This window comes from Belonocnema kinseyi, chromosome 5 (genome assembly GCF_010883055.1).
Source record: "Belonocnema kinseyi isolate 2016_QV_RU_SX_M_011 chromosome 5, B_treatae_v1, whole genome shotgun sequence".
NCBI classification, from domain to species: domain Eukaryota; kingdom Metazoa; phylum Arthropoda; class Insecta; order Hymenoptera; family Cynipidae; genus Belonocnema; species Belonocnema kinseyi.
In genome coordinates, this window is record NC_046661.1 from 109,841,342 (window position 1) to 109,861,695 (window position 20,354).

The 20,354-nt window shown below is 33.5% G+C and overlaps 1 protein-coding gene across 1 annotated transcript; it reads left to right on the forward strand.

Annotated features, from left to right (window-relative positions):
* Window positions 1-1,771: 1,771 nt before the first annotated feature.
* LOC117173827 lies at window positions 1,772-2,692 on the forward strand. The gene has a single exon (XM_033362471.1). It carries the CDS (start codon window positions 1,772-1,774, stop codon window positions 2,690-2,692), a length of 921 nt encoding a protein of 306 aa, XP_033218362.1.
* Window positions 2,693-20,354: the final 17,662 nt, after the last annotated feature.

Below are 20,354 nucleotides of genomic sequence, written 5' to 3' on the forward strand. Positions count from 1 at the left end.
TCTAGTCGGGAGTGGTGCTGACTGAAAACAGATGATTTGGAGCGATTCGCGCGCCATCTGTTGGTCATTCTAAGGACTTATTGAACTACCCTCGTATGTAGTCTCTATAATTTTTATCTTTAAAATTTATATAATTTCAATTTAAAATTATAGTTTTGAACCTGCAATTCTGAAATAGTTTAATTTTAGAGGCCTTAAAACTAAAGTTGTATGGCTTCAGAAGTTTAAATATGCAAATATTTGTTTTAAAGTTTCTTAATTTTTTAATTCACAGTCGAAAACGTTACTAATTTTATAAATTTTTAATTTGATGTGTTAGTTTTGCTAACCAGATAAAACTAATGTAAAATGCAAAGTTCCTTATGTTTTCTTAAAATTATTACATTTTTACAGACATACATTTAAAACTTGTCCGCTTTGGTCATATTATAAAGTGACTGATTGAACCTTTTAAAACCTCTGAAATCTTTCAAAACCCTTATTAAGAGTAATAAATTCTGTGCAATTCCACAAATTACATTTAATCTCAGAAAAGCTTTGATATCTTTAAAATAATATTAAATCCAATAATTAATTGTTCAATCCCTTGGACTGCCGAAAAAACTTAAAAATCCCTTAAAATGTTAAAGAGGATTAAACATTCCTTAAATTATTTAAAATCCTGAGAAATTCTACGAATTTCCTTAAAAGCTTTGGAAATACTTTAAATTCCATGAAATCTTTTTCAATTCATGGAAATTTTTTAAATCTTTTAAACGCTTTCAAGAAAGTTGAGTAGCACAGCCCTGAGGGTCTAATTTAAATTCGTGCCTACATATTTCCCAAGTCTACTTACGAATTCCTGGCCTGTTCTCGTATTTTTCAAGGTGCACAAAATGCCCTACAAACTTCCCGATCTCCTGGTTCCCTAGGCACCTTGCGTTTTTCGAGATTTTTTGTTGTTTTCTTTTAATGAAACTAAGATCCGTTTTCGACAATGAGATACAAATTATGATTTATTCGTTATTATTTTTATTGATTTTATTTATTTTGACAAAAAATACTTAGATGCCTTCTTGCAAAACGGCCTTAACTATAAAAAAAAACAAGATATTTTTAATAAGGGAGCGTTCATTAATTAAGTAAGGCTTTTTCGTCAGGAAGAGTACTTATTTTTAGATCTTTAAAAACTGTATAATCCCGTAAAAGCCTTTATCCCTTCTCATCCTTTAAAATATCTAGAAATATCATAAAATACATTAAAATTTTTTAATCCTTTGAAATCTTTTGGAATCCTCTGAAGTCTGTTTTAATCCCTTCAGATTTTTGAAATCTGATTAGAATCCCCTGAGATCTTTTGCAATCATGTGACTAATTTCAAAATATTACGAAACATCCTAATTCTCTTGAAATTCGCGAAAAACGTTTTTAGTTTTATATAATCTCGAAAGTCATTTCAAATCTGTGAAGTCTCTCGCAATTTTTCGGTATCGCTTGAAAATTTTTGAATCCTTGTAAATACTATAAAATTCCTTGATATTTGCTGATTTGTCTTTTGATATCCCTTGAAATCGCCTTTACGGTGAATATAATTGATGTATTCTTTATATACTCAGTAAACAATATAAAACCTTATGTAAAGGGCGAGTCTTAGAAATCTTGCGAATCATTGCAATAGAAGTAGAAGAGGTCTAAAATTTCAAAAATCATCCTTACGTAATTGATGGACGCACCTCAATTGACTAACATTATATCATTTTAACTGCATTGCAGGTAGAATACAAAGCAAAAAATGAATTCCTTTCATGCGTCAGATGATTTGGAGTTTTATCCAAATGAGTGTATCGTTTGTCACAAAACGAGAGATTTGAAAAGATGTAGTCGTTGCAATATGATCTCCTATTGTGGAATACCGCATCAAAAAGATCATTGGCCCAAGCAGAGTGATTTTTGTAGAATTATCTCAACCATTCTGAAAGAAAGAGGAGTCACACACATTTTCGAAAAGTTGCGTGATGCTAATCCATCAACTTGGAAAATGCAGCGAATGTCTATCCGAAACTTAGTGGAACTGAAACTCAGACGACCTCTTCTCGTGATAGAAGATTTTATGTTTAGATTTCCACGATCATGCTTCGTTTGCTACGAATCCAGGCAAGATTTATTGATAAATTGTCCAGGTTGCCCATCCGCAAGTTTTTGTAAGGATCATCTCAGCAGTCCTATACACGACAAAGATTATGCAACAATAAAAGAATGTCACAAAATTGCACTTAGTCCTGATATCAGATCAGTAAATTTTTTATTCGCCATGTCTTCAGTCATAAATAACACAAAAGTTTTTAAATACTCGAAGCTACCTTCTTCATTGAGGGAATATTTATGCGAATTCGCCAAACCCACATGCAAAATTACAGAAAATTTGACACTCGGCATATCTGATTTTTTTACTGCACCATTAACAATTCACAGGTCTCTGCAGATACTTGGCTTACACTCACTTTCGCAACTAACTCTTCACATAGGAAATTACGGAATTCCAATAAAGATTACAGATCCATGGGAGAGTCTTTTACATTTACTCCCAAATTTGAAAGAGCTGCGAATTTTAATGGTAGACTATAGTTATGAGATCAATTTTGATAAGGAAACTAATGTGAAACTGCTCAAAATGTCGTTCTGGGAAAAGAAAATTAAGTGTAGATTCTCTTGATTTTCCTTACGAAGAATATATGCAAAGAAGAGATTACGAGAAACCGGATCTCGTGATTTATACTAATAAGGAGTGGCCGGAGAAGATTGAGCGTGGAATTTATGAAGATTGGAAAAAATGCTTATGAGATGGTCGAAATTGAATCTTCCCCTAGTTGTGACAAACTTTAGAGAACGAGAAAATGCTCTTCTAATGCAGAAGCTGCTTTCTTTTTTTAAGAAACTTGAGATCTGCTTCAATGGATACAATCCTTTTGCATCTTTAGCTTACATCAGAGCTTGGGAAGACGGAGGTGTCGGATTATCTAATCAGTATCTGACTATTATTAAATCACAAGGCAAATTACCTGAAGCAGTGAACATTTCTATAAAGGAGGGGAAACTGCAAAAAAAAATGTTCTATGCTGGCGTTTGTTTTGTATGTCAGTCTACTAATACTGCAGTAACTTGTAAACGCTGCAAGATGAGTTTTTACTGTGGAAAAGCTCATCAAGCTGAAGATCTAAATCAGCATAAGGATATTTGTAAAGTTATTTTGGGAATGCTGAATGAGAGCGGGGTACCGAATCTTTTTGATAAATTAAAAACGACTAATTCGGAATCCTGGTTAAAAGTCAAGATGGATCTAATCAGGAAAGCTCAATTGAAACTTGGAAGGAAGCTTTTGCATTATGAAGCACAGATTTTCCTCTTCCCAACAACATGCTTTGTTTGTCATGAGAGCGATTTGAGTGTGCTGAGAAATTGCGCATGCGGGGTAAGAATAGAAACTTTTTATATATTTGTAAAACGTTTTCAGTCAATTATATATTTGCCATCTTCATCTATAACTAATTGTCATAATTTCAATAATATATGGATGCCTTGTTTGTAAAAAGACTAAAAAAGAAATACTCGATCTCAAAAAATACGTAAGAACTTATGGACTGACTCGATACTTTTTTTAATGACCTACCGAGGGTTTCACAACTCGACCTGTAAGTGTACACCAGATTTTAAAGATTTCAAAAAGAGTTCAAATATTTTGCAAAGATTGCAATAGCTTTTGAAAAAATTGGAATATTTTAATGATTTCGAAAGCACTGGTAGAAATAAATTTGTACAATAGAATAAATAATATGCAAATTGTAAATATTTGTACTCTTATATATTTTTGTAATTTTCTATTGTACTTTAAAAAAATATAAAAAATTATAGAAAATATCAAAAAAAATTTTGCTACAGTCCACAAGTTTTTCCTACAATTCAAGCACTTTTTAACCATTTTAAAAGTAATTACAAAAAATTACACTTTCAAAGTTGTTGTGTTTAATTGTGAAAAGATTAAAAAGATTTCATAGATTTTCGAAAAATTCACTGATATTAAGTATTTCACAAAAGTTTCAATTTTCACATATATACCACACAAATTCTAAAGATTTCACAGATTTTAGAAATATTCCACAGATTTCAAAGATCTTTACAAAAATTTTATCAATATTCCGCGAAATTTTCTGAAAGATCTCTTTAAAATAGGTGAAATTTGTTTGAAATCTTTGAAATTGAATATTTTATTGGAATTATTTACAAAGATTTTAATCATTTCAGATATTTGAAAAGATTTAACAAATATTTAAAAGATTTCACAGATTTTAAAACCGGGAATTTGATGAGACCGGGAATTTTACAAATTTTTAAGGAAAAAAATCTGTCCAGTTAACAATGCATAATTTGATGATAATCTTTCACTTACAAATTTTCCAATTTGAATTTTAAGTTTTAAGCGCACATTTTTTATTTATGGAATTCTAAAATTCAGTTTTAAACGCTTACAATTTAAAAAATTAGTAGCATATGACAATTACAATTTTTGATAACAAAAATTTTTGTTGATCAAACAAATATAAATTATAATGATTTTCAAAATTCAACTATACATTCAGGATTAACAAGTGGCTAGTGATTTATTTTTTAAGACAATTCAGAATCAGTTCAAAATTAAGAATTTTCCAGATTTAACGTTAGAAATTGAACTACTTCAATTGGAAAGTCTTACTAGTTAAACAATTGTAAACGCTCGATTTAAACTTCATAAACATTTTTCAATTTTAAAGTATCTTTAAAATAATATATTCATAATTAAAGGCTTTTATTAAATTTAAAATATAGTTTTTGTCTAACATTTGAAATTTTTTAGTTAAGAAAAATAACAATTACCTGATTTTTAGAAATATTTTATTGTCCATGTAGAATTATTAATTGTAAATCAAGTATTCAAAATTGAAGAAAATAATAAACGCTGAACGTTACAATTTTAATTTTTCTATTTGTCAAGATTTAATTTAAAAATATAATTATTGAATTTTGATGTATAATAAATATTGAACACATATAATTCATGGAAAGAATCTAGTAAGATGAGATATTTAGAAGGTCTGAAAAGATTCAAAACTAATTTAAATTTTTAAATGATTCCACGTAATTTAAACGAAGTGTTCACGTATAGCGACAAAGTTCGGCTATTTTTATTGAAATTTCGGTGCAAATAGCCCACGAACTAATTTAAAACAAAATATGGATTTTTAAAGATTTTGATCAAAAAATTTAGAAATTTTTTTTAAATTATGAAGGGCTTCAAAGGGATAAAAAGCACTTTTTAAAGATTCTTAGGGAAATTGAAAATAACTTTTTATTTTTTTAAATTAATATTAAGAGAATATTTAAAGAGATTTCAAAAGATTTCCAAAATTATCAAAAATGAATATGGATGATTTTAAGGAAATAATATTTTTATTTTGCAATATTATAAAAAACTGTAGAAGAAGAATGAAAGAAAGAAAAACACTGAAGAATTTGCATCATTTCAAAAGATCTTTAGAAGTTCTAATGAAATTTCAAGGATAACTTAAAAGTTTAATAAAAGTGAAAGAACATGTTGAATTGTAAATGTTTCAAGATGTTGAAATAAAATTTGTTGAGCTTTTTACGGATTTTTAAGCTATAAAAAATGAAAGTAATGTAACTTTTAAGTTCAGAAATGTCCAATGTATAACAAAAATGTAAGCGTTGAATTTTTAATATTTCTCGCTTAAAATTGCTTAATATGATTTGCAGTTCAGTTTTTATTACTTCAAATGGAAAATTTTTCAGCTTTAGAGTTCAAATTATTGACCGTGGAAAATGTTGGCGAACCGGAAAAAAACATGGAATTTTTTTATGTAATTAAAATGGCCACCCTGATTTCACATCACTTTAAAAATTTTTAGAAAATTTCAAATCATTTTGCTAGATTTTCTGAAATATTTCAAAGATTTTATAAGAATTCAAGGGCTTCAGATAATTCAGAAGGTTTCAGAAAAATTTAAAAGATTTTACAAAAATTTCAAAGATTTCAACAATTTTACAGATCTGAGACATTTCAATAGATTTGCAATAAATTAAGAAAAAAATTCGCAGATTCCAAAAGATTTAAAGAAAATTTTTATGATTTTACCAAACATTTCAAAAGACTTTAAACGATTTCATAGATTTCAAAAGATTGCACAGACCTTTCAAAGATTCTACAAAACGTCCAAAAATTTACAAAAATGGCAATTATTTTTAAAAAATGTCAATGATTTCACAAAGATTTTACGACGGCTTGTACACCAGATTTCAGGAGTTATCAACCTCTCGTTAACTACTAAAAGTTTCTGTTACATTGTATTATTACTGTTAAAACTTAGGTCAAAATACAAATTTAAAATTATGATAATTGTAACTGTCAAATAACTTATTCCTCATTTAAGGGCATATGATACTTACAGTTTCCTCGGCTTTTTTTCCACGAACATGACAATTTTTTAAAACTGAATTCGGAGATGCTATAAAATATCATAACGGACGTCCCCGGACTTATTTTTAAGGGATATAATAACAAAACAATTTATTGTGCTAAATCAAAGTTTTATTCATATGCATTATTTTGAGGATACGTCATTTTTCATCTCTGCCTTTCTGATAATCTGGAAATTATTTATGAAATAAACTTTTTTGATTGCCTGTAAACAAGTTTAGTTCCGGGAGATTAGTTACTATGTTTATTTGTATGTCCAAAGTTTTCGGCCAAAAATATTGTGTATTTTGGAAGTAACGCTCAGGTGAATTGTAACACACATAACCTCGAAATATACACGCACGTTGTTAGCAGTATCAAAAATTTTTTGATAAAAAAACACAAAAAAAAGTGTGTGGGGACGTCCGTTAGCATGTTCGCTATCATTTCCCATATTTTGAAGGCAAAATATTTATTATGCTAGGAAAAAAACCGGAGGAATCTAACACTGAAAAATCGATACTATTTCCTAAGCGCTATGCAAATTAATCACATTTTGCTAAATTAAAACCTTTTTGAATTAACCTACAAAAAAGTGTGTGGAGACGTCTGTTAGCATGTTCGCTATCATTTCCCAAATTTTAAAGACAAAATATTTATTATTCTAGAAAAAAGCCGGGGGAACCTAAAACTGGTAAAATCGACAATTTTCTAAGTATCACAAGCCCCTAACTTGAAATGATTTCAGATAAATCTTTGTAAGATACACAAGGAGGATCCTGGTCATAAAAAACTTTGTCGAGATTTGTCCCTGGCGTTTAACCTGACAAAAAGGGGACATCCGCTTATTTGTAAAGCAACCATGAAATCTTTGGCAAAAAGCGGCGATAAAAACTTACCTTCTACACTGCTCGCCTTTATAAATTTGAACTTAAATCTGAAAACACAGACTCCAGAGCTTCATGTTCCGGAATCTCAGGAGATTCTCCTTTCTGACTTTCTAACGAAGCCTCTAACTTTACTCTGGAGTTTACAAAAACTTCATTGCAAAATCAAATCCTCAATGGTCTTTCATGTGATTGGAACTGCAAAATTTGATATCTCTGCTCAAGATCATTGGAAAATTATTCTATACTTTCTCCAAAATTTGAAGAATTTGACAGTTGTCTTTATTGGTCCAGAAATATCAGATTTGGCTGCTGCTCCCGAAACTAAAATCGAATTTCCGAAGCCTTTACTCACTGGAAAAAATTTAAGAGTGGAATCGCAGGCAATAAAGTATGAGGAATATTTTAAAAGTGAATGGTTCCTGCAACCGGATGTCATCATGGGATATAATCTTCACATTCATGAAAGCGAATTTCGAATTTTTTGGGAAGAGACGGTTCTGACGTTGCAGAAACTTGATGCTCCTTTCATTTTAACTGCAGGATCAGAAGAACGAGCCCGAAAAGATCACAGAAGCTTTTGTAAGCATTTGGGGAAATTGATCGATTATGTTTGTTGCGAAAGAAATCCTTTCTGTGGATTGATTCCTGAGAGGGACTTTGAAACGGAAAGACTGATGTACTCAAATCAATTTGTAATTATTTATGATAAGGTATTCGAAAAAGAGAAGCTTTTAGCATCGCAAAGTTTGGAATCTAATTCGGAAGTTGCTGATAAATCCCAGAACAGAACAGAATCAATCAAGATTGTACTTAAGAAGAATGAAATCAGTTCTGAAAATTCATTTGAATCTGTAAAGGAACCAGAAGTCACTGAGAAGATCAATTGCAATAATGAGCGCAAATTATGTGATGATAAGTTTTTGAAGAAAAATTCATTATCTCTGAAGATGCATGAACTTAAAGAAAATAACGTTTTTCTTCAAAAAGAAAGTGAAGATTATGTGAAGAGAATTGATTGCTTGAGACTGGAAAATGAGCGACTTGCAGAGGAAAATCGTCGTATTGAAGCAACTTAAAGAGTTCAGTAAGATAGCTTATTTTCTGATATTTGAAAATAATATGTGCGTACAGATTAAAAACAAAAAATTTCAACTTACCTGAATTTATTGATTGAAATGTAATAGTGAACAAGTTTGTAATTTTTCCTATTCTAAATTAAAATTTTCAATTATTTATAGCAAAGTATTTGTAAAACGTCTTTTCTGTAGGTACTTAGTTTGACCTAAAGTAGCAAAAATTTCAAATTTTTTGCGGTAACCCCCACCACTCTTTCATTTTATTAGGTTCCAGAATAAGTTAATAAATTTTTTTTGCTTAGTTAAATATGTCAACTTCCTGAAGTTTCCCATTAGCATAACATTTGAAAAGACACATTTTTGTAAATTCTGCCCATAACCTGCAAATTTATAATAAACTATAAGCGGTACTTCTGTGATCTCATGAAGACACTTAGAGAAACACAAATCAATTATTTACTTTTGATTTTAGCCATTTTCCTATAATATTGTGAAGTAATTGCACCTTTTTAATGGTTTGACCTAATTTATGAATGTAAAGAGTCATTCTTTATTTAACTTATTTATTTGTTATTTTAACAATTTATAACGGTTGAAATGCAACTTTTCAGGGGGAAAAGCTAGTGAAGCGGTTTTTAACTATTTTTTTCAATAAATCACATTACTATCTCGTAATTCTTAAAATGTTTAACCTACTGCTAAATGTTAAAACAATTTTTTTTTTTAATGTCGAACTTATAATATCACATAAAATAATTATATTTTCTGAATACTATGGCCTGATTAATACATTGAGAACATACTATTCATTCAAGATATTATACCGTCATAGCTTTTTTTAAACAAGAAAAAATTGTTTGAACAATTAGCTATAGGTTGAAAAATACAAGAATTAGTTTTAAAATTCATTAAATGAACCATAGCTTTCGTAGCGTACCTTTTAATTCGCGATATTCTACGAAAGTTAAAAGGTTTCAGCAAACGAACATTGTTTAAATAATTGGCAAATGCATAAAACCTTCTCTTTGACTGCTTATTCACTCTGGCGGACCGAAGGAACCGAATGGAGCCTCTACAAAGTACCCGTAAAGACCCCATTGGGTCCCCATTCGGTTCCTTTTTAAAAGACTCAAAAAAACAGCAAGATCCACTTTTAAACTGTTGAAATTCGGATTCTACGTTAAATTTCCTATTAGAAACTCACGGAATAATCGCAATATATTTTTTTGCAGCGTTCAAATTTTAAAAAATGTTATTAACTTCTGCTGAAGGTGACCTCAAGTGCATCCATAATAGCTCAAGTAGTATGTTGTGCGCAAAATTTAAAAATAAAATTCTCACTCGCATCGCAGCATTGTTGTCTGAGGTTTTCACTGTGTGGCGCTAGCATCCAGACAAAATTCTTAAAGTTACCTGCGGAACGCTTATTATCTGCTACTAAAAGAAGATGCACTTGAACGCGCTTTCGGCCCATGTAAATGACAGGTATTTTATTTTTTTAAGTTTTTAACGCTGCAAGAAAAAGTATTGCGATTAATCCGTGAGTTTCGTATGCAAATTTTATCGTAGAATCCGAATTTCAACAATTTAGAAGTTGATTTTGCCGGTTTTTAGTTTTTTTTAAAGGAACCGAATAGGGACCCAATGGGGTCTTTACGGGTAGTTTGTAGAGACTCCATTCGGTTCTTTCGGTCCACAAGGGCAGGTATTGCAAAATAAAGTAAAAATTTTATTTTGTATGATTTGTTTAATATTCTCTGCTGGAAGTTTCGAAATGAAATTGAGTTCGCTTGAATCTGCACAATTCCGATCGAATACGAACGAATGTTCGTCGCTGTTTCCAACTGATTCCGACCTTCTGGTTGCAGGCTGAATCCAGTCTGAATGATTCCGTCCGATTACGATCAATTATTTTTGATCCGAATTGGTGTCTCAGATTAATTCCGAATGAGATCGCGCCAGTCTAAATAAATTTTTCATTCCGTATGAATCCATCGGATTACGCGAACTCATTTCAAATGATTCCGTGCCATTCATACTTCAGTCCGAATGATTCCGCTCATATTAGAATGAAAATTCCATTCTACCTGACTCCCACTGTTGAAAATTCCTGTAGAATCCTACATAAGAACTTTGCAAGAACCTGTACATGATCCTACAAGGGTTCCTATGTGGGTTATGACGTATGACTCCTTCAAGGAAACTTGACAAGGATCTTATGTAGGTTCCTGTACAGTTTTCTAATCATCGTGAAATTGCTGAATAAAAGGTAATTTAGAGGTTCTTACACGGAAACCTGTATACTGGAAAATTTCCATGTGTAAAATGACACGGGATCTTTCAAAGGTTCCTGCACAGAAACCTGTGCAAGGAAAAATTTTATTTGTGTGATTTAATTTATTTTCATTTATAAATTCGCACAACTCTAAGGATTCGAACCCTGGAACTGCAGACTCGACAGTTTCTAAACATAAACCAAGAGTGCGCAATCATGCCCAGACATCGCGGTTAAACAATATAGGCATTACAAAATTTCTAGTGAGTCATCCGACGAACTCCAACCACACCTACGCGTGTCATGCGCATGTCATACGCACCGCGCGTGTGGGTGGGAGTGTGTGAGAGGGGACCGTCTTTCTCTCTGCATGGGTACCTTAGTAAGATCCTATGTCAGCCACCCTGCCGGAAGTGAATGGATAGTGTCTCTATCCGTTTGAATCATTTTCTATCTTTAAGACTAAAATGGAAAGAACCGATGGAAAGAAACGATTCTATCTTTCTTCCAATCTACAATCACCTTTATTCTTTTGAATCCCTTTCTCCTATCCATGTCTATCCGCCACTTATCCACATGTATCCTTTTCTTTCCACTCCTAATCTCTATTCTAGTGTTTCTTTCCAAATAAGTGCTTTACTTATCCACGCCTATCTTTTTCTATCCATTAAGCAATCCAAAATCCTGTCTTTCTTTTTCAATCCCTATATTCTTATCACATTGAATCTTTTTCTATCTTATCTAAAATCTAAGATAGCCTTATTTTCTTGAATCCCAGTCTTTCTATTTAAATAAAACCACAGCTTATCCACCTCTAACCTTTTATATCAGTTAGGCAATCGAAGATTTCGTCAAACTTTTTTAATCCCTATTTTCCTATCCAAATGAATCCATTGCAATCGTTTCTGAAATATAAGATAGCCCTATCTTCGTTAAGCCCAGTCTTCCTATCTAAACGAATGCTCCACTTATTCACCTCCACCCTTTTCTATCTGTTGAGCAATAACAAATTTCGTCTATTTTTTGTAATCCCTATTTTCCTATCAAAGTAAATCCATTTCTATCTTTTCAGAATTATATAATAGCCTTATCTTCATGAATCACAGTCTTTATATCTAAATTAATCCACAGCTTATCCACCTCTATACTTTTCTATCCGTTTTGAAATCTTAAATTTCGTCTATATTTTTTAATCCCTATTTTCCTATCCAAGCGAATCCATTTCTATCTTTTCAAATATAAGATAGCCATATCTTCTTGAATCCCAGTCTTAAGTTAATCCTCCTCGGTAATAAGCGTTGAATTCAGAAAAATAAAAAATTTGTATTCCTATTAATACGCGATTCTTCCTACATCTAAAAATCCTCCAACGGGAAAAGAAAATTTTCAAATTCTACTCCTCTCAGTCGACTTAGTAAAATTAAAGGAAGCATTTATTTAACCCATTTTTTATTATTAAATCGTTTTATAACTTATAAATTAGGAAAATATTGAATTTCATATTTATTTTTATTTTAATAATTTATTTAAACGTGTGTTAAAAATGTATCAATGTATTATTGTAAAATATTTGAATTAAAATAATTTTAACTCTAGAGAGACAGACTTGAATTGATTAGAATTAGAATTTCAAAACTTATATTCCACATGAAGGAATTAAAACCAGTTATTATACAAATTTTGTGAGCCGATTAGAAGGAATTGAATAAACTTAAAATATGAACGTTTTTGCGGAATACAAGCCATCTCTCAGAGGTGTGCCTATTGGTACAATTGGAATGAATTAAATAGATTGAAAACACATTCTCTTTTGGGGAATAGCAAACTATGCGGTGGCCCACAGAGGGAAAAAGCACCTTTTTGGACATAAATCGACCGACAGTGCAATTCTTAACGGATTTTTATGTTTTTTTTTTAGAAATGACCGTAAGGCTTCCAGTTATAACAAGTAACTGCGGATATTTTAATTCGACTTAACGTAAATTTCTTATTGAACAACAAAGTTACAACTTTGTGTTGCTAAACTTTTCCGTGTTACCATTTTTTCTAAAACTTTCAAATAAATTAAAAAAGGTCATAAATCAATTAAATAAGTAACTTAAAATAATTTCCAGTGGGTTAGAGTAACTACAAAAATTGTTAATAATGTTATAAACAAATTAATTAACAAAAGTCATTTTTTCGTGATTCGCAATGATTAGCTAATTTTAACCCATAGCTTTTGTATAAAGTATCACAGATAATGATGTGCGCTTACAATAAGTTAAGAATAGATAATAATTGCCAATTATTTAAACAATTTTTTAAACAAATGCACATTTGGACCATTTTTTCATGAATATGATTGATTTTTTTGAGGAATCAACTTGAAATGCCTTACCAAAGACACATTGCTGTAATATGTTTCATAGTGATCGAAAAGTGTTGATTATTTAAACAATGTTCATAAACAAATGCACATTTTGACCATTTTTTCATGTATAAGCTTGATTTTTTTTGTGGAATCAATTCGAAATGTCTTGCAAAAGACTTTTTGCTATTATATTTTTAATATTGACATAAACTAATAATTATTTAAACAATTTTTGTAAACAATTGCACATTTTGACCATTTTTTCATGTATAGACTTGATTTTTTTTCGGAATCAATTTGAAATGTCTTGCAGAAGAATCCTTACTGTCATATTCTTTATAGCCATTCATGTTTCAGTGAGTGAAAATCGAGCTCACTTATTGGAGATTGTGATACTCTCAGCCATTTTTGACTTACGTGGACCTGAAAAGGGCCGTTTTCAGGTAGGCATTCGTGCTTCAGTTAGAATCGAGCTCACTCATTGAAGATTGTGATACTTTCAGCCATTTTTGACTCATGTGGTCTTGAAAAGAGGCCCTGACAGAGGTTTTATCTTCATGGATTCTACTTTTCTATAACTGTTTATCAAAGGGTCCGAATGGAGCAGAAGATGATTAAGAACATCTAGGTTCGTCATTTGTCTGTCAGGCATTCTGCTGTTATTAGCTCTAACTTTTCTAAAGATCTTATTGTTTCCCTCTTGCGATTCTTTTGAATACCAAGCAATTGGTAGCTCAAAATATTGAATTATATCACTTCCGTGAATAAGCAGATTATGTACTGATGGTGGCATTTTATACCAAGGATAAAGATTTATGCAAAGATCAGCGATTTCCAAACAGTAAGTCTTCAATTTCGCACAATTAACTATCCTTTCCCCCATTATAACTTGTAATATATCGTAGAATCTGGTGATCAGATCTTGATCCAAACCGGTTATTTTAGGAACCGATTTAGAATTTCCCAAAAAGGAACGGGCAACATTTCCGGTATTTGTTGTTCCATAACCCTGCTTCACCACATCAACTGTTAAACCCACTTTGGATCTTAATTGCATCTGAATACGTTCCTTTCTTGATTTTTTCATTTCCTTTTCTTCCTTTTTCCTTGCGGAAAACTGTTTAAAATCCATATTGTAGGAAACATGTAACAAATATTCCAGAACACGAATCCAGACATGCAACGTCAAGAGACTAAATTTATAATGTGCCATATTGCTTGGAATCTCAGCTACATATGGTAAGTTGTTATCATGTTTTAATCCAACTCCACAAATATTGCAGCGAGAAGATGCTTTCTGTCCAGTTAGAATATTACATACTTTTCCATCAATCATTGTACACTTCAAGTCAAAGCTGATATCAAAACTCATTCCACTGACACCGATGGAATAGGTACGAACTTTTTTCAGCAGCTTCATGTGATATTTGTACTCTTTCTTTACAAGAGAATCAGTTTCTTTAAGGAAATTAAATTTAATTGTCCTACAGAAATTGACAGATGAAGGTGTTTTGTTCGTACAAATAATATCATCATCTGCTTTTAATTGAAGAGGGACGAAGGAAATCGAAAAGAAAGATTTAACCTTAAAAAGGATCTTGTGATAGCTGATGTTTTCTTCACTTTCAGAATCACTGTCATAATATAATCGTTTGCATCCACATCATCACTCTTCTTTGATCACTTTTGCCATGTCATCTGATGCGCAGAAGTACCGTCCATACCCCACTTTCCAAAGAGCACTAGTTCTTTACCAAAAAGATGAGCGAGATCATCTGTTCCCATTTGCAACAGATTCGCTTAACTGTATGACCCAGTAAACTTATGAAATGGACACTTGCTCCTAAATTAGATGTCTCTATATGCGCACCGTTTCCTGGATAACAAGTTTTTTTCGCTTCGGAGATCTTTAAATACGGCGGATATGAATCATTGCCAGTTAATTCTTCATTGTACTTCATTAGCTTTTCATATTTCATCTTAGACAGACCTAAATCCACGTACATCGCTAAGATTCTTTGCAGTTTATTCTCGTCATCATCTTCCCTACGAAACTGCGTCACAGATTCGCTATCGGACTCATTTTTGATCAATGAAAGTGCTTTGGATAATTCTTCCTTGCTATAAATTGAAGTAAGTTCTTGGACGCGCCTTTTTTTCGTCTTTTCGGATCCATCTTCAAATGATAATCGTAGTCGTCCTCTCTTTAGAACATTAGTTAAACCTTTTGTTTGGATAGGTGGGCAAGGAAAAGGTACCTTGAACTCTGCTTCTAAGAATTCAGCATGATTTTGAACAAACAATGCTTCTTTCCTACAGACACTTTTCCATTTTCTATTATACAAAGGCATAAAAGAATCAACCAATTTTTTTCTTATAACCATTAACTGACTTTCATCAAGAGAATACGTAGCATTAATATTATCCAAAATCCAATCTACTTTGTTACATTTTGATTGTGGATCGCTATTCCAAATGATGTCACATAAGTGCTGATTTTTCATTCTGTATTCCATGTTAAAAAATACTTCGAAGGATTCCCTCAATATCTCCGTAGAAACACGCAGTCTGTTTTTGAACGTCTTCCATGAAGCAAAATAAAACAAATGCAGAAAAACGCATCAACAACGACTTAAAGTTGCTCCTGCTACATTCTACTGTTTTTAGGTATAGTTGATACCAAAAACAATTTATTTGTAACTGCAGCAACTTCAAGTCGTTCCTGATTTTGTTTGCTTCATTTGTTTTATTTTATTTCAAGAAAGATTTATTTGCAAGCAGTCTTTGCCAAGAAATTTTCAGTTCATTCCGCAAAAAATCTAGCCTATTAAAAAAAATGGTAAAGATGTGCATTTGTTCATAAATTTTTAAAAAATAATTTCCAGTTTCTGTCACTATTAAAAATATGTTAGCAAAGAGTCTTGCAAGACATTTTGCATTGATTCCGCAAAAAAAAATCGTAGCTATTCATCAAAAATGGTCAAAATGTGCATTTGTTTACAAAAAATTGTTTAAATAATTGGCAATTATTATCTATTCCTAACTTATTGTAAGCGTACATCATTATCTGTGATACTTTATACAAAAGCTATGGGTTAAAATTAGCTAATCATTGCGAATCACGAAAAAATAACTTTTGTTAATTAATTTGTTTATAACCTTATTAACAATTTTTGTGGTTACTCTAACCCACTGGAAATTATTTTTAGTTACTTATTTAATTGATTTATGACCATCTTTAATGAATTTGAAAGTTTTAGAAAAAATGGTAACACGGAAAAGTTTAGCAACAAAAAGTTGTAACTTTGTTGTTCAATAAGAAATTTACGTTAAGTCGAATTAAAATATCCGCAGTTACTTGTTATAACTGGAAGCCTTACGGTCATTTCTAAAAAAACATAAAAATCCGTTAAGAATTGCACTGTCGGTCGATTTTTGTCCAAAAAAGGTGCTTTTTTCCCTCTGTGCGGCCACTATGGAAATAGAAATAAATAAGTTTCGTAGACATCCTATTCTCATAATGACATTTTATATGCATGGAGAAATTGCTTATTCAGAGGAATAGAATCATCTTTACTTTTACGCTGAAATCTGAACATATGAATTTTTCTCTATTCAACGCTTATTACCGGGTCCACTTATCCACCTCTATCTTTTACTATTCGTTGGGCAAACCAAAATTTCGTCTATCTTTTTGAATACCTGTTTTTCTATCGAAGTGAATCCATTTTTATCTTTTCTCAAATATGAGATAGCCCTATCTTTTGGAATCTGAGTCGTTCTATCCAAGCGAATCCTCCGCTTATTCACGTCTATCCTTATCGAGGGGCGCGCTACTTGACGTACATTCCTGACTTAGTACCGGTAGGTTCCCAGGAGGTGGCTGACTAAAAAACAGGCACAAGTGAAATCATTTGCACCGTCTATAACTGGAGAGTCAGCAGATGGGATGGAGTCAATGATAGCAAAAGATAAACAGTTGTTTTTATTGTTTTGAATCTTTTTACTTAGATAAACGTTTATTTTTCGGCCTGCTGGCCTTAAAAAAATTGACTTGCTTACACTTCCATTTTTTACAGAATTTTTTTGCAACCACGTCTTACAAAGTACCATCCATCCACACCTTATAACTAATCTTCTCGCTCCTATAGCCTAACCTTCCTCGCTTCGCCTCGCCTCGCACGCATTTCGCTCTTTTGTCGCTATGCCTCGCATAACCAGCCTCTGTCTCCGCGGCTAACACCTAATACTTAACTACTATTTACAATATTTATATTTCTCTTACATCTACTTCCTATCCTATTTAAAATCTTTCCTTCTCCATTCCTCTTTCTCCTTCCTTCTCTTCTTCTCTATCTTACCCAACACCCCCTTCACTAATGCTACTGCCCTTTGTCACCCCTTTCATGCAACAATACCTCCACCTCTTCACATTCCTCCAAACAATGCTCCAATTGTGCATCCCCCTTCCCGCACAATTCATACATTCTGTTCTTTCTAGAAAGCCAGAACCTATTATACTTCTCCATGCACCCGCACACTCATTCTCGCTATAAGTTCCTGACTTCCTTGCTCTCCTTTCTTACACAAATATTGCGCTCTATCCTTTGGCATAATTCACACATATTTTCCGTTATACCTTGACTCTCTTATTCTCTCATCTCCTTCTGCCCTCTCTTTCTCCATGCCATTCTTTTGAACCAATTCATATACCTTCCTTCCTTCCTCAAGCATTCTGCTAACTTCATCCATTTGCAATCCATTCGTTCTAAAATACCTTTCCACCTCCATCTTTTATTTCTCCTTCTCCCACCAACACTCCCTAACCAATTTACTTCCCCCCTCTTCCAAAAATTTCTCCTCATATTTACACGCTCGACTCCCTGTTATAATCCCTAAATTCGTTCTTGCTGTCTCCCTCCTGACAATACAGTTCGGCGTATTCCTTACCAACCTCAGTATCCACTTAACATATCTCCCCTGTACCCTATTTACCTCCTCACTTCCCTTCCAACCCCACACCACCCTCCGTAAAATAAGACACTCATCACTAGCGAGTCAAACAATGTCATTCTCCTTTCAAAATAATCCGCGAACAATCTCTTCCCCAGCCCCCACACCTGCCTCATCACCGCATTTGCCCTTCTCACTCTCTCTTTTATATGACCATCCACTCCCCCATTTCTCCGAAACAGAAAGCCCAGGTACACAAACTCTTTCACCTCCTGTACCGTTTTTCCTTCCACTTCCACTCCCCTCCCCCATCTCTCCCTCCTCCTTTCCGGAACACCATAACCTTCGACTTATCCGGATTTAACTCTAACCTATTCTTGTCCAAGTAACGTCTCAACCTCTTCATCATCTTCTTTAAAGCCTCTTCGCTCTTTCCCAACAGCACTATGTCATCTGCATATGCGAGTGAACATATCCTGACTCCTCGTACCCTAACTCCTCCTACCATTTCGGCCGCTAGCTTACTTTCCATATCCGCGATCAAAATTGCAAAAACCGCTGGGATAAGCGGGCACCATTGCCTCAACCCCCTATCCATCTAGAATCCCTCAGAGATTCCCTCCCCTCCTCTCACTCTATCTTTCGTCTCCTTATATACCTCCCTTACTCTTTCGATCACGCCCCTCTTCACTGCCCTCTCCTCCATTGCCTCCCACAACCTCTCCCTATCCACTGACGGGAACGCGCTCTTTAGATCTACAAAAAACGCGTACACTTTGGCACCCTTTTTGGTTAATTCTCTATCCACCACGTTTTGCAGGACGTAAATATTGTCAATAGTGCTCCTTCTCTCTCTAAAGCCCGCCTGCGTCTCCGGCAATATTCCTTTCCCCTGAAAATCCTTTCGCAGCCTATCTGCTGACACCATCGCGTATATTTTGTACGCAGTATTCATGAGCGTAATTCCTCTATAATTTTCCTGCCTCTCCTTATCCCCTTTCTTATACAGTGGTACTATCAACCCCTCTCTTCACCCTCTTGGGAATCCCTCCCCCCTCCATACTTTTTTCACTACCCCCTTCAGCCTCTGCCTTACCTCTTGTGTGCCAAACAGCCACGCTTCGTTTTCTACCCCGTCAATCCCTACTGCCTTCGATTTTTTCTACTTCCCTATCTCCTCGTCGTTCAAGATGATCAGGAAACTGTACAGGAGCCTATATAAGATTATGACCGACAATTCGACCACGAATATAGGCCTTTTCTTGAAGTCTTGGAGAACAATGTCAGACTTCGAGTGTGCAATGGAGATGGCTATCCGAAAATTGTAGATCCAGAAAATTTGGCACTTACAGTTTTGGACAATTGACTCTACCTCTCTCGGAGCGTTCGACAGGGCAGGATCGTGGTCAACAACGTAAGGTCGACCAAGGTGGCAATAAAGCACCTTTAGAGCCTTATTAGGTCTGTAGAGATACGTAATTCCCGCGTGGGCTTGTCACTCAGATATAATGTGTTCTAAGTACTCAACTTGTGTATAACACGCTCTGCAACTATCGTTGGGAACTTCTTGACATGAAATGCGGTATACTAAGGTGGAAATTATACCGTACTGGCATGCAAAAATGAAACTCTTTGTACTCTCTGATGATCTGAGAAAAGCAAAAACTTGCTCTTTTAACAAGGATTGTTTTACATTTCTGTGAGAGATTTCATACAGTTTTTTGTCAAGTAGCTCTTGGCGAAATTGTTCTACCTCTGCTTTCTTTACTCCGCTGTTTAGAAGTTAAGGATCCTGATGGAGCAATGCAGTTCCCTCCCTTCTGATGTTTGTATTTAGGCTAAGGGTCTCGACCACCTGCTCCGCGGCTTTGTAAAATGCGGTCATTTGCCAAAACAAACATGTATCACAACATGTATAAAAAATACGTGATGCATTTTTCAGGGACTTCTAACCCCCCGCCCCCTACGTGATACCTTTTCTATTGATCTTAACATTGAGAATTATACTTTGCCCCCCCCCCCCTCTGCCTAAACATATCACGTATTTTATGGATGAACCCCAATCATCACGTGGTTCCTGATCATTTTTAGGTGAGGGTCTCTGCAATGTGAGCTGTACTTAGGACAATTTAGATATGAAGACACAGGAGATTCAGAAGTCCGCCTTGACGGCGTGAGATGTATAATCGCGGTACACACGAGTTGATATACAAACTATTATGCATAGGCAGGATCTTACGTATGGCTACATCAAGGGACGTAAGCTCGTTCTTCGTCCATTAAACCAACCCAAACGACTAAAGTAGAACCTAGACGACAAGCA